This window comes from Myotis lucifugus, unplaced genomic scaffold (genome assembly GCF_000147115.1).
Source record: "Myotis lucifugus unplaced genomic scaffold, Myoluc2.0 scaffold_248, whole genome shotgun sequence".
In the NCBI taxonomy this organism is placed as follows: Eukaryota; Metazoa; Chordata; class Mammalia; order Chiroptera; family Vespertilionidae; genus Myotis; species Myotis lucifugus.
Window position 1 is genome coordinate 87,798 of NW_005871296.1, and position 12,404 is coordinate 100,201.

General features: G+C 35.1%; 1 protein-coding gene across 1 annotated transcript in view; it reads left to right on the forward strand.

Annotated features, from left to right (window-relative positions):
• Nucleotides 1-12,404, forward strand: part of CWF19L2 (CWF19 like 2, cell cycle control (S. pombe)) — an 82,495-nt gene that overhangs the window by 38,649 nt on the left and 31,442 nt on the right. Inside the window, 3 exon segments of the mRNA XM_014464410.2 lie at nucleotides 939-1,022; nucleotides 7,537-7,653; nucleotides 9,517-9,654. Of these exon segments, the coding sequence (XP_014319896.1) occupies nucleotides 939-1,022; nucleotides 7,537-7,653; nucleotides 9,517-9,654 (339 nt within the window).

The window sequence follows — 12,404 nt, forward strand, 5'->3', positions numbered from 1 at the left end:
CTAGTCGACCAGTTGCTATGATGTGCAGTGACCACCAGAGGGCAAACGTTCAGCGCAGGAGCTGCCCCCTGGTGGTCAGTGCTCTCCCACAGCCAACCTCCTGTGGTGCCTCCCCCTGGCCATCTGCCCCCCCCCCCCCCCCCCCAGCCCAACCTCCTGCAACCCCTCTCCTCTGCGGGCCACCCTCCTGCGGCCCCTTCCCCCGGCCAGCCGGCTCCCCCATCGGCCCGGATCAGGGGGGGCCGGCCGGCTAACCTCCCACGGCCCCTCCCCCTGGCCGGCAACCTCTCATGGTTCCTCCCCCTCCTGGCCGCCGGTACCCCCGATAGGCCCTGATCCAGGGGGCCGACTGGCCAACCTCCCGGGGCCCCTCTCCCTGGCTGGCCAGCCCCCCTATAGGCCTTGATCGCTGGCCAGGCTGAGGGACCCCACCCATGCATGAATTTGTGCACTGGGCCTCTAGTTTTATATACATTTCTATATACTTTCTAGAGTAAAAATGAAATATATTCAGAGTTTTTATCTAAATTACTTATCAACAATAAAGAAGGTAATATTTTAAGTCTTGTGATGTCTCCCTTCGTACAAATAGGTGAGAGTTTGAGGATTGAAGTTGATAATATCTAAGAAACTATAAAAATGTCATTCTTAAAGTTATGTATTTCCTTTATCTTCTGATCTTCCCTAAAATATATATTCTTGTAATTATCTATTTTCAATGTATAAATAAACGCTGCAGGTATTTGAGAAGTTTGTCATGGAGATTGATTTGTTTAGAAGTAATGTACTGGGCTATGGTTTGGTAACTGTGTTTTTGTTGGTGGCTACATGGCTGTTTACTATGCTGCTTTTCTTTCTATTGTATACATTTGAAATATGACACAATGAGGGATTTAACTATGTATTCACACATATTTTTCTTGTTTTTCTGTTTGAAGGAATTAGCTGAGCAGCTTAAAGCCCAACTTGAAAAAGCAAATAAATTCAAAGAAACTGTATCATCAAAGAAATCTGGGATAGAGGTAAGTATTAAAAGTTAGGTTTGTAGGTATATGATTACCTTGTATAATACTACTCAGCAGTGGTAATATTTTAATATAAAATGTATCTAACTGTGTCTGTGTTTCGTGTGTGTGTATGTGTGTGTGCGCGCGCGCGAATGTGTATGCTTGTTTGCTTGTTTTTAAAATTTATTTTCATATGAATTGCCTTACATTCCACTAGTGTGCCTGATGGACAAAAGGCTAGGCCAAGGAGACCTGGTTTTATGGTGGACTCTGTCATTTACTGACTGTTTGATTTTGTGCAAGTCAGACTGGTTTTTAAATTCTTCCCCTAGAGAATGGGAGACATGCGTTTGGTGTCCATTTTATGTAAAACAAATTATTTTGTTCCATGATTCATTTGTCCATCTATTAGTGAACAAAACAGATAAAAACACCTGCCTGCATGGAGTTTCATGTGGGTAGGGAGAGAGACAATAAACAATAAAAATAATAAATTAGCATATAGAAAGTTATACATCCCAGGGAAAAGTGGGGGATCTTGAGTACCTGGTGTGCTGGTAGCTTGGGGTATACAGACAAAGTTCATTTGAAAAGTGACATCCATGCAGAGAAGTAAGTGAAGCAGAGAATCTCTGTGTCTGAGTGCAGAGCATTTTGGGCATCAGGAATTTTTAAAGGTCCAAAGATGGTAACGTGTCCGATGTGTAGGGAGAACAGGGAGACCAGTGTTGTTGGAGTTGAATGAATGAGAATGAAGTAGGAGATCTAAATCAGAGAGACTATTGGAGGCCAGTTCATGTTAAACTTGAAAGTCAGAGTAAGTAAATGGCCTTTTATTCTAGTTGAAATGAAAGCTATTAAGGGTTTTGAGCAAATAATATATTTTGACAGGACCAACCTGGCTTCTTTGTTAAAAATAAATTGAAGGAGAATAAGGGCAGGAATTAGAGTCTAGTTCGCTTTTGCAATAATACACATAAGAAATTATACTGTCTTTGACCAAGATAGTAGCTGAGAAGACTGCTAGAAGTGATAAGATTTTTGCATATGCGTAAATGTTTTCTGTACATATTTTGAAAGGAGAGCTGACAGATTTATGATGGTTTTGATGGACGGGGGAGTATGAGATAAAGCCATATCTTATTCATCTTTTTAGACACATGTATGCCTTTGGATTATATAATATAAAAATAATTCTGAATGTTACGGATTCATTGACTAAATAGAATGAAATGAATATTAAAAAATGAAAAGTCTGGTGTTTTTTATTTGCTATTTATAACAGTTATGGACATACCTTTTTAGATTGCTCACAGCTTCATTATTAAAGCCAGATAATCTCCAAAATATATTAAATTATCAGTTAAAATTTGGATTTTTTTGTTGGGTCCTTAATAAGATCCTCAAGCATTCTCAGTTAAAAGGTGGGCTAATTTTTTGTGTGTGTGTGTGTGAAAGATATTTTCCATAATTAAAAATCAGTTCACCAGTGAAAGAAGCATTGTCAACTTACTTTTTCCTTTCAAAAAGTGACAGTGTTTGGTAATTTCTTACTAATTCATTTTATTAGAGACATGGAGTAATAGAAGGAGCATATAATGGAAAGAGTATAGGGATAGAAATTGCATGCAGTTTTGAAGCCAAAGATCTAGAATTGGGCCTGGAGCTTTGTCACTTTTTGTTTGTGATCCTTAGTATCCTCATTAGTAAAATGTGCTTAATAATACCTGTGTTACAGGGTTGTTAAAATTAAATGAAGTATGTTTTAGAACTTTATACAATGATATCAATATTAACTTTAATCAGGAAAAATTATCTTGGTTTGTTATTGATTAGGAAAAATATAAGGCAGTTTTTAGATTTCACTGCTATTGTATGAAGTCTATAACATTTGCTGTTCTTAAATTTATATATTTTGTATCTGTCAAAATAACTAATTTTTTTCACATCTGAATGAATTCTATTTTTTAAAATATATTTTAATTTCAGAGAGGAAGGAAAAGGGAGGAGATAGAAACATCAATAATGAGAGAGAATCATTGGTTGGCTGCCTCCTGCAGGCCCCCCACTGGGGATCGAGCCCGCAACCTGGGCATGTGCCCTTAACGGGAATTGAACCTGGGACCCTTTAGTCTGGAGGTTGACACTCTATCCATTGAGCCAAACCGGCTAGGGTGAATTCTATTATTTTAATGTAAGAAAATTCTAAAATGTTAATCAACATTTAAAAAATTTTTAAACCTTCTCCTTGCCTCTGCCCACCCCCATCCTGGCAAATGCAGAAAAGAACCTGGTTAGAAATATAATTTAAATTTATATTCTCATAGGTAGCTTCTATGTAAAGATTACAAAGAAGCATTGATGTAAGAAGAAGAAGACTGAAGAACTGAATTGATTTTTCATATTATGCTAGAGCCAGATAATCTACTGGCTCTAGAAAATATCTGTTTCACAAAATTAAAATCTTTAGTGGCCCTGAATAATCCACTTTTAAAATTATGAAATAACTATAGTCTAGCCTTAAATATTATTTATAATTTTTAATAATGATCTTTACATGAATATTTAATTTTTTCAAGCTTGTACATGTTTCATATCCTGTCAGCAACTTTTTGAGAGAGAGGTTAGGCAGGTTAGTATATGCCAATTTGACAAGAAATAAAACTGAGGCTAAAATGAATGTGTGCCTTTATTTTAATTCTAGAGCATGCTGTAGAAGAATTTCAGGATTAACAAGATGACTTGAGCAACTTAAAAGATGTGGTTATGAAATATATTATCAGTTTGCATGGTGGTCTCTATAACCTAAAGGATTTGAAAAATTATTGAGCAACTTATAAGATGTGGTTATGAAATATATTATCAGTTTGCATGGTGGTCTCTATAACCTAAAGGATTTGAAAAATTATTGAGCAGCATTTCTGAGTTTATGAGTAGGGTAGGTACATTAATGCTTTGAGGCCTCCACTCTATGAAAACAGCAATCACAGCCAAAATATAAAATGAACAATTTGGAAGAGATATAACCTGGCTCAAAAATAAAGATACACTTCTCTGTGAATAGGAAACTGAACAGAAACATAAAACAATAGGGATCTGGAGCTTGCAGGGATCCAACTTCAGAGCTAGGCAGCGTGGCTGAGAATTGAGCTCATCTGATGTGACAGAGCTTAAAAGATCCCCTCACATGGCATCTCTATACCTGAACCAGGTTTCAGGGTTCCTGTAAATGAGTCTGGGAAACGCTTTGAATACTTAAGTCGGTAGCTCATAGGAAATTGTTTAAGATGGAAAGTATAGAGTAAGTGGACATAACCTTGCAGCCATGTGAAATATCCCCAATATCAGTGTGAAATATTGTAAGAACTGGGAATCCTGATAGGCTGAGTAGAGATAGTGTCAAAATTACCAGGTAGTAAGAGGTAAGAGTAGACAGAGACAGGAAGGAAGGGAAAACTCCCACGAGATAAGCTTGCATACCAGCATATCAGAAAACATTAGTTTTCCCTTAGAAAGATAGTAAAAAAATAATTGGGATATAAACACTCATTGCCAGTAAATTTAAAAATGGTAGCACAATCTTAAAATAGTTTTCAAATTAATTATGTTTAGTAGCTTCAGTTATGAGAACATAATCATAAAAGGAATAAGATATTATGAAATAAAAGCAAGCAAAAGTAAAGCAATAATAATGGATATGAAGTGAATATTCTACAAATTTTAGGGATGTGATGGGATAAATCCTTGGCAGGACCCAGTCAAAGAAAGAAAGAATTAATTAAATGAAAGGTAGCTAAAAATTAGAGCTAATATTTATCACTTACTTTTATACCTAGGCATTGTTCTAAATACTTGCCTGGTATTAGTTTATTTGATCCTGAAAACACCTTATTATTTTGTTTATTTTACAGATGAGGAAATTGAGGGATTGAATAACTTGCAAGGTTATAGAATGAAGCAGGATTGGAACATGGGCATTCTGCCTCTAGAGTGCTCACGAGCACACTGTGCTACCTGTGGTGTTAGCCAATAACACAGAAGAGAAAAGAGAAAATATTTCAAACAGTAGATATGAGATATGATGGATAGATGAAAGCTGAAATTACTGAGATAGAAAACCAAAAATAGGTGGAAGTGATAGAAAAAACAAACAGCCACAATGAAGAGGTTTTTTGTTGTTCTTTTAAAATCCTAATAAAATAGCTAAGCCTCTAAGACTGAACAGCAGATGGAGAGGGGGAAGCGAGGAGTGGAAATAGAAAACAAAAAATGAACAGTATTAAGAATTGAAAAGAGGAGATATAACTAAAGCTGCTATGAGTCCTTCTGATGCCTTTATGTGATTAAGGTGCCACCTTTGAGCAGATATCTTGGTGTAAATAAAAAAAATAGCCTTGAATCAGGATATATATTTCATGTACCTTGGTGTTCAGTCAGCTCACTGCCCTGGCTGGCCATGTTTGTACATAGTGAACACCCTTCTCTGTGGACATAACTAGATATTCAGTAGAGACTGTTAAAAAATTATGAAAATACTAAGAACAATATTTACTGCTTATTTCTTGAAATTTTAAAAGATGAAAAATGGAAACAAATGCCATATGGCTTTCAATGATGACAAATTTGCAGAATACCAACTGGAGGGAAAATCTGATCTAGTGGAAGACTCTTAACTTCCAAAGTGCTAGAAACTAGAAAAGGCTTTCAAATAAACATTCAGAATTTTTGATACCAGTTTTGAATCAAAGTAATATAGGCTTTTCCTTTTCTTTTTCTTTTTAATCAATGTGTTAATGCAAATAGTGCTAACAGGCCTGTATCAGAATAGCAGTGGCTAGAGCTCTTTCCAGACTTTATCCGATCCTAGAGGCAGCCACTTTTAGTTGTTAGCTGTTTATTTCTGGCTTTTACGTCTTTATTTCTAAGCAAATTTGTTTCTTGATTCTATAATAGACACTGCTAAGCCAAATTATATTATGATTGCCTTTATCTAAAAAAACTTTTGTTCTTAATTGGCATTAATATTTTCTTTGTTTGGTTTGCTTTTTTTGACCTGATTGTTGATCCTGACACAGATTCCTAAATAACCCCCCATATTGTGTATTGACGTAGTAGCAAATATAGGACTTGCCTATTGTTTCTAGTCCTCTTAATGTCTTGGGTACCTAAAGTGGGAGAATTTTGTGTCCATTGTATTAGCATGCCTAAGGAGCAGAAAGTAGAAAAGTGGAAGACGAGGAAAGTTGAAGGGACAGTGGTTTACCTGTGGGAGCATAAGCAGTCTATCTGAAGCAGATAATTCCAATTCTCAAGCATTTGTTGACGCCCAACTGTGCCAGGTGCTGCAGATAACCAGGTAGTATATTGCTTGGTCGTTGGCCTAGAAGAGTTGGAGAGACATATCATTGTAAACTGATAATTAATTACTTAAAAGACTTATGTTCTAGCAATATAAGTATGCCTAAACTTATTTAAGAAGTAAAAAGTACAATAAACAAAAAGTATGAAGAGCTAAAGAAAAAGTGAATTTGAAAAGGGTTTTAGTATTTGAATTTGAAGGCCTATATACTATATTAAGGTGCTTGGCGTTTATTCCATTATCTAGTACAGTGTTTGTCAGAACTGTGGTGCAGGATCAGATGTTTTGTGATTTTTAAATTTTCAAGTCCGTCGTGGACTAACAGTTTTGTAAAACAATAAAATTGTAGAAAAATTAAATAAAGATATAAAATATATGTCCACAATTTATTTGTATTAAACCAACATAATATTACTCTTTAAGATTGTTGTAAAAGTTTTAAACACTCATTTTTGTGTTTAATTCATTCTGGCTGTAGTTCTCAGATTGGCACTGGTCAGTGGACCACACTTTGAGTGGTCTTGATTTCCTCGATGATACGAGGTCTTTGCAGGGTTTTCAACAAAGAATGGCATATTTATATTTGTGTTTAACTTGTTTTATTTTGACAGTATAAGTGATAATTAGTTTCAGGCTAGAGGGCTAGAAGCCAAGGAACACTGGAATCATCCTCATTGAATGGTAGCTTGAAATGGAACAGAAAGTGAAATTGACTTTCTTTATATTGATAATTCATGTAGAGAATAATTCTTTCAAAATGCTATAAGCTTGTAGGCGGGGTCTATATTTCTTTTAGTTACTACATAAAGTAGGTACTTTTAAAAAATGAATGAATGGGTCAGAGAGGTAAGGCAGAATCAGGAAAGTAATGTTTAAAACTGTCATCTTTTAATATTGTCTAGATGAAAACTTTATTTGAAGTTCACTTCTATGATTGCTTTAAAAAACAATAAAATAAACTTTGGATATTTTTTCCCACTTTTTCCCAGTGAAGATTATGGTTATTTTATGTTATAAGGAGTAATGAAAGTCCAGGAGACTTAAGATAATCCATAATATTATGTGAAAATTAGAATTATTTTTATACTTTTATATCCTTATTGTTATTAAATATAAGCATTCAAGACTCTTTGCAATAATTTTGAAAGTTATCTCTAAATCTTCCCATAGAATGAAGACCAGCAAGAAGTGATTCTTGTCAGAACAGATCAGTCTGGGAGAGTTTGGCCTATGAACACACCAGAGAAACCTCTGGAATCTAAAGGAGGAAGAAGGAAGAGACAGATGGTATGTTTCAGATATTTTTTAAAATTCAGAATTCCTTTTTTCCTCTTGGGGCTTTCTTTGCATCAGACTATGTACTTCAAAATATTTTATGAAAGGTCTCTGTATAATGCAACTATTAGAAGGCAATAAATTATGTTATTACTCTTATTCTTACTTAAATCCCCTTGCCTTTTATAAAATGGAATCTAATTCAACTACAGTTTTCAAATAACTGGTGAACATTGACTGTTTAAGGGAATTTTAACTTCAGTGTACATTTCTTTGACGTTGTTTTTAGCTTCTTTTTATATACTTACCATAGCTTTTACTGGTAGGGAAAACCTTAGTCTCTCAGACCTGTTATCTGTATTAGCTAATTTGAGACCTGGTGGTGGGATATCCATGTCTTAATTATGTAGTTGCTGTGATCCTTTATAAACCTAATTTTCTTTTCCATCTTTCCCTCTAGCTATTAGTTTTTAGCACTACATTGACGCGCTTGAGATGGCAAAAGCAATGTATCTAGTTTTCCCAAACTAGGTTTTTTGTTTTAAATTTGTAAGATCTGACAAGTGGTGATTTGGTTTGCAGAAGATTAGTTCATTCAGAATTTTTCTGTCAGGTGTTTATTATTTGCTTGTTGAGTGCCTGTGTTGCTAGAGGTAGTAATGGACTCATTCAACAAATAGGCCTGGAATAGATAGCTCTTCTAATGAAATGTGAGGTCTAGGGGTTTGAAGGGGTATGTGGCAGGAGAATAGTCAAGGTATGAATTATATTGAAATGACAGGACTGGCTAGGGGTTCACAGATGCATTGCCAGATAGCATCAAGGGCTCTTTTTTTTTTTTATTAAATATATATTTTATTGATTTTTCACAGAGAGGGAGAGGGATAGAGAATTTGAAACATCGATGAGAGAGAAACATCCATCAGCTGCCTCCTGCACACTCCCTACTGGGGATGTGCCTGCAACCAAGGTACATGCCCTTGACCGGAATCGAACCTGGGACCCTTGAGTCCACAGGCCGATGCTCTATCCATTGAGCAAACCGATTAGGACTCAAGGGTTCTTTTTGAGTTGCCTGCTACCAGGCAATCTAGGTATAGGAATAAAGAGGGTAGACATACTCATTCAGGACTGAGGTTTGCTTTTTGGGTATAATGAAAGGATATCAGAGCTAGAAATTAAGGGTCTGGAGCTAGAGAGTGACTGAAGTCATGAATATGAGATTTAAGCTAGTGAAGACAGGAATAGTTGGGAAAAAATATTGGGGATGTGGTTCCAAGATTTCAAAGAAGTTAAAGAGCAGGTTTTATTTGTATAAGGGAATGTGAAACTAGTATTGGAGAGGGGGGTTGATTTTGGAGGAAATGAAATAGCCCTTTTATTTTTCACATGTAGGTATAGAAACAACTGATAGGAAAAACTTGGGATTGATTTAGATAAGAATCAGAATACCAGCTTGTTTCTGATAGAGCTGTTTGCAGTGGGTTTGCTAATACCTCTATTTTAAATATGCTTACTTGCAATCTGGATAACTGCAGACTTCCCTCCACAGGGGTAGGTAGTTGCTACTACAGGGAGAAGAGCAGAGAGGAGAGAAGGGATAAAACAATTCTGCCTTTTCCCCCAAACTCAGAAATCAGAGAATGTCATGCCTCCATTCCTGGGGAAGAGGAAAGGAAAGGGGCAGAAAAGTAGGGATTATTTTTCTAATGGGAATTCTTCCACGTGGAGGCAAATAGACTAGGGATTAACTGGAAGGAAAGATTGTGACACGTAGTGGGATTTGTACATTTAATATCAGATTTATAGGTAATTCATTAAAATGCTTGAGAAATTCATGTTTTCACTAAGTTAATAATGTTCATTTTGCCATAGGCTTCAACCCATGAGGAAAAAGAAAGGGTCAGATACTTTCATGATGATGATAATTTAAGTCTAAACGATTTAGTCAAGAATGAGAAGATGGGAACAGCAGAAAATCAGAACAGACTTTTTATGAGAATGGCATCTAAGGTAAGCTATATTCCTGGGATACCTTTGAATTTTGAGAAGCTGGTTACTCAGTAATGATCTACATTTTAGGCAGAGCTGGTTCTTTCTAATCTTGATTTATTTTATTACATTAAAACCTGTGTAAGACATATTAGGGGTATGCATTTTGGAATTGATTTGATTGGGAAGTATATATTTAGGATTTAGTTTGTTTTTAATTAATAAACTCTTTAATTTTTTAATATATTCCCTAAAATTTTTAATTATATATTTGATCTACCATTTTAAGGGAAAGTTTTGGGCCAGAATTTTATGTTGATAGTGTGCAGCTAGCCTGTTTTATCTTAACGTTCCTCCAATTCTTCATAATTATGCCAGAGGAGTATATTTGGTGTAATATATTATAGATTATAGAGAAGACATCTTGGAATAATTTTGTCTATTTATATGAAAATTTTATATTTACATGAAAATGTATATTAATACCTAATTATGGGTAGTAGGATAAATTTTTGTTTCAAATAGTGGTTTTTTGTTGCAATTTCTATTATAATTCTTACCAAACACTACCATTAAAATTCTCATATAAAAGAGAAGCATAACCCTGGCTGGGTTGCTCAATTGGTTGGAGCACCGTCCCATACACCAAAACATTTCTGGTTCGATTTACGGCCAAGGTGCATACTTAGGTTGTGGGTTCGCTCCCCATGTCGGGGTGGGTGTGGGAGGAAACCCATTGGTGTTTCTCTATCACATCGATATTTTCTTTTTCTCTTCCTCTTCCCCTCTCTTAAAAATTTTTTTAGTAAAAGCATATCCTCTGGTGAGGATTAAAAAATAAAGAGAGAAATATTTAAACTTAGCTATAACAAGGTTTGACCCCACTGGAAAAATTCAGTTCACTGCCTGTATTTGCAAATAAAGTTTTATTGTAACACAACTATGCACATTTGTTTACATGTAGTCTATGTTTGTTTACACTCTATAATGGCCAGGTTGAATAGCTGTGGCAGAGACTTTAATAGCCAACAAAGCTGATAATATTTACTATCTGGTCCTTTACAGAAAAAATCTGCTCATCCCTGCTTTATGATACCTGTGCTTACTATGTGATGGTAGAAGTTTGAACTAGGTATTTAAAGGACGTGAGGGAGACTTTGTACTGTACCTTTTCAGACTTAAAAAAAACAACAACAAAAAAATGATTGAACATATTACCTGGTGAAAAAAAGTAACTTAATGAAAACTAGAATGGAGGTAACCAAGGTATCTGAGTGTGTATGTGTCTGTGGCGGGGAGTAAAACAAACTTGGGTTTAAATAGAAATGGTCATTCTTCCCATTACCAAGAATTGTGTGGGATCTTACATGTAAGCCCATGAGGATTATTTTCTCTCTATTTTGGAGAAAGTACTAGAAATCGTATAGGGTCTGGAAATTCAATGTGTAAAGAAAGATATCATAAAACTAAAGAATATTCAGCTCTAGAAAGGGACTTGACTAATCTTGCTAACCTTTCACATTTTACTGATGGTGAAAGTAAGACTCTGAGATAATGAAATGACGTATGCAAGGCTAAGTAACTTTTCCAAGTTCCCATAACTAATGATTTGCAAAAGCCCGCACCGTAAGCCTCAGCTATTAACTCCCAAGGTTAGCTTTTTTTCATTAAACAGCACTGCCTTTCAAATGACTCAGGCTAATGGATGGTTGTTGATTGTTGCCTAAATTTAATTGTTTTTGTATAATTTCCATGTGTCATTTGTTGGTATTTGGGAATAAGTGGTATGTGCTTTGCTCTTTCTTAAAATACTTTCTACTGACTCCAACATTCTTTAAATATAAACTCTTCCATTTAAAATCTAAGACGTCAGTGTTCCCTTGGCAACGTAAACTTGGGCACATCTTTGTGAGATCTATATACATCTTTCCTCATTAATTTTGTTAGCACTGTGGGCAGTAATTTTATACTTTTTGTTCTGATAGTGCGGTAAAAATGGACTGGAGGGGAAGGAAAATGGAAGGTACAAGAAAAGGAAGAGAAAGACTTAAAGTAATTAGGGTTTTATCTTAAATTGTAAGAAAACAAGATTTTATTTTCTAAGAAAAGATGCCTGTATTTCTATTGATAGTTTTATTTTTCTGAATTTGTGTCATTCAAGGCTTGATATATTTTCTTATGGAAGTAGTCTTTAAAATTTACAAGTACATATTTTCATAAAGAACCTAAATCCTTTATTTTTTTATTTTCAATTAACTGAAATATTAATAACAAATCTTGAGATTAAGTGACACACCTTTTTTGAAAGCATGATTATACAAAGGTAAGGAATATCAAAATTGCTAACTTCTTTTGTTGCTTCAGTTCTCTTATAACCATTCTATTCTCAGAATTTGAGGGGCTGAAATTAGAAGGACAGTTTCAGTTTTGATAAAAATTTGATTAAAAAATTATCATAAAAGTTGAAATACTTTTGTAAGAATTAGACTACAATCTCTATTTCATTGTTGGCAATCTTTGTGTAATAGTGCAATATTCTTTAAGTAGATTTATTACAAATAAATTGTTTCTGCATAATGGTAAAAAAGCTTTCAGTTTTCATATAATTTTTTAAAAAAATATGTTTTTATTGATTTTTAGGGAGAGAGGAAGGGAGAGAGATAGAGAGAAACATTGATGAGGGAGAAACATCATCAATTAGCTGCCTCCTGCACGCCCCATTTTGGGGATTGAGCCCATAACCAAGACACGTGCCCTGACTGGAATCAGAC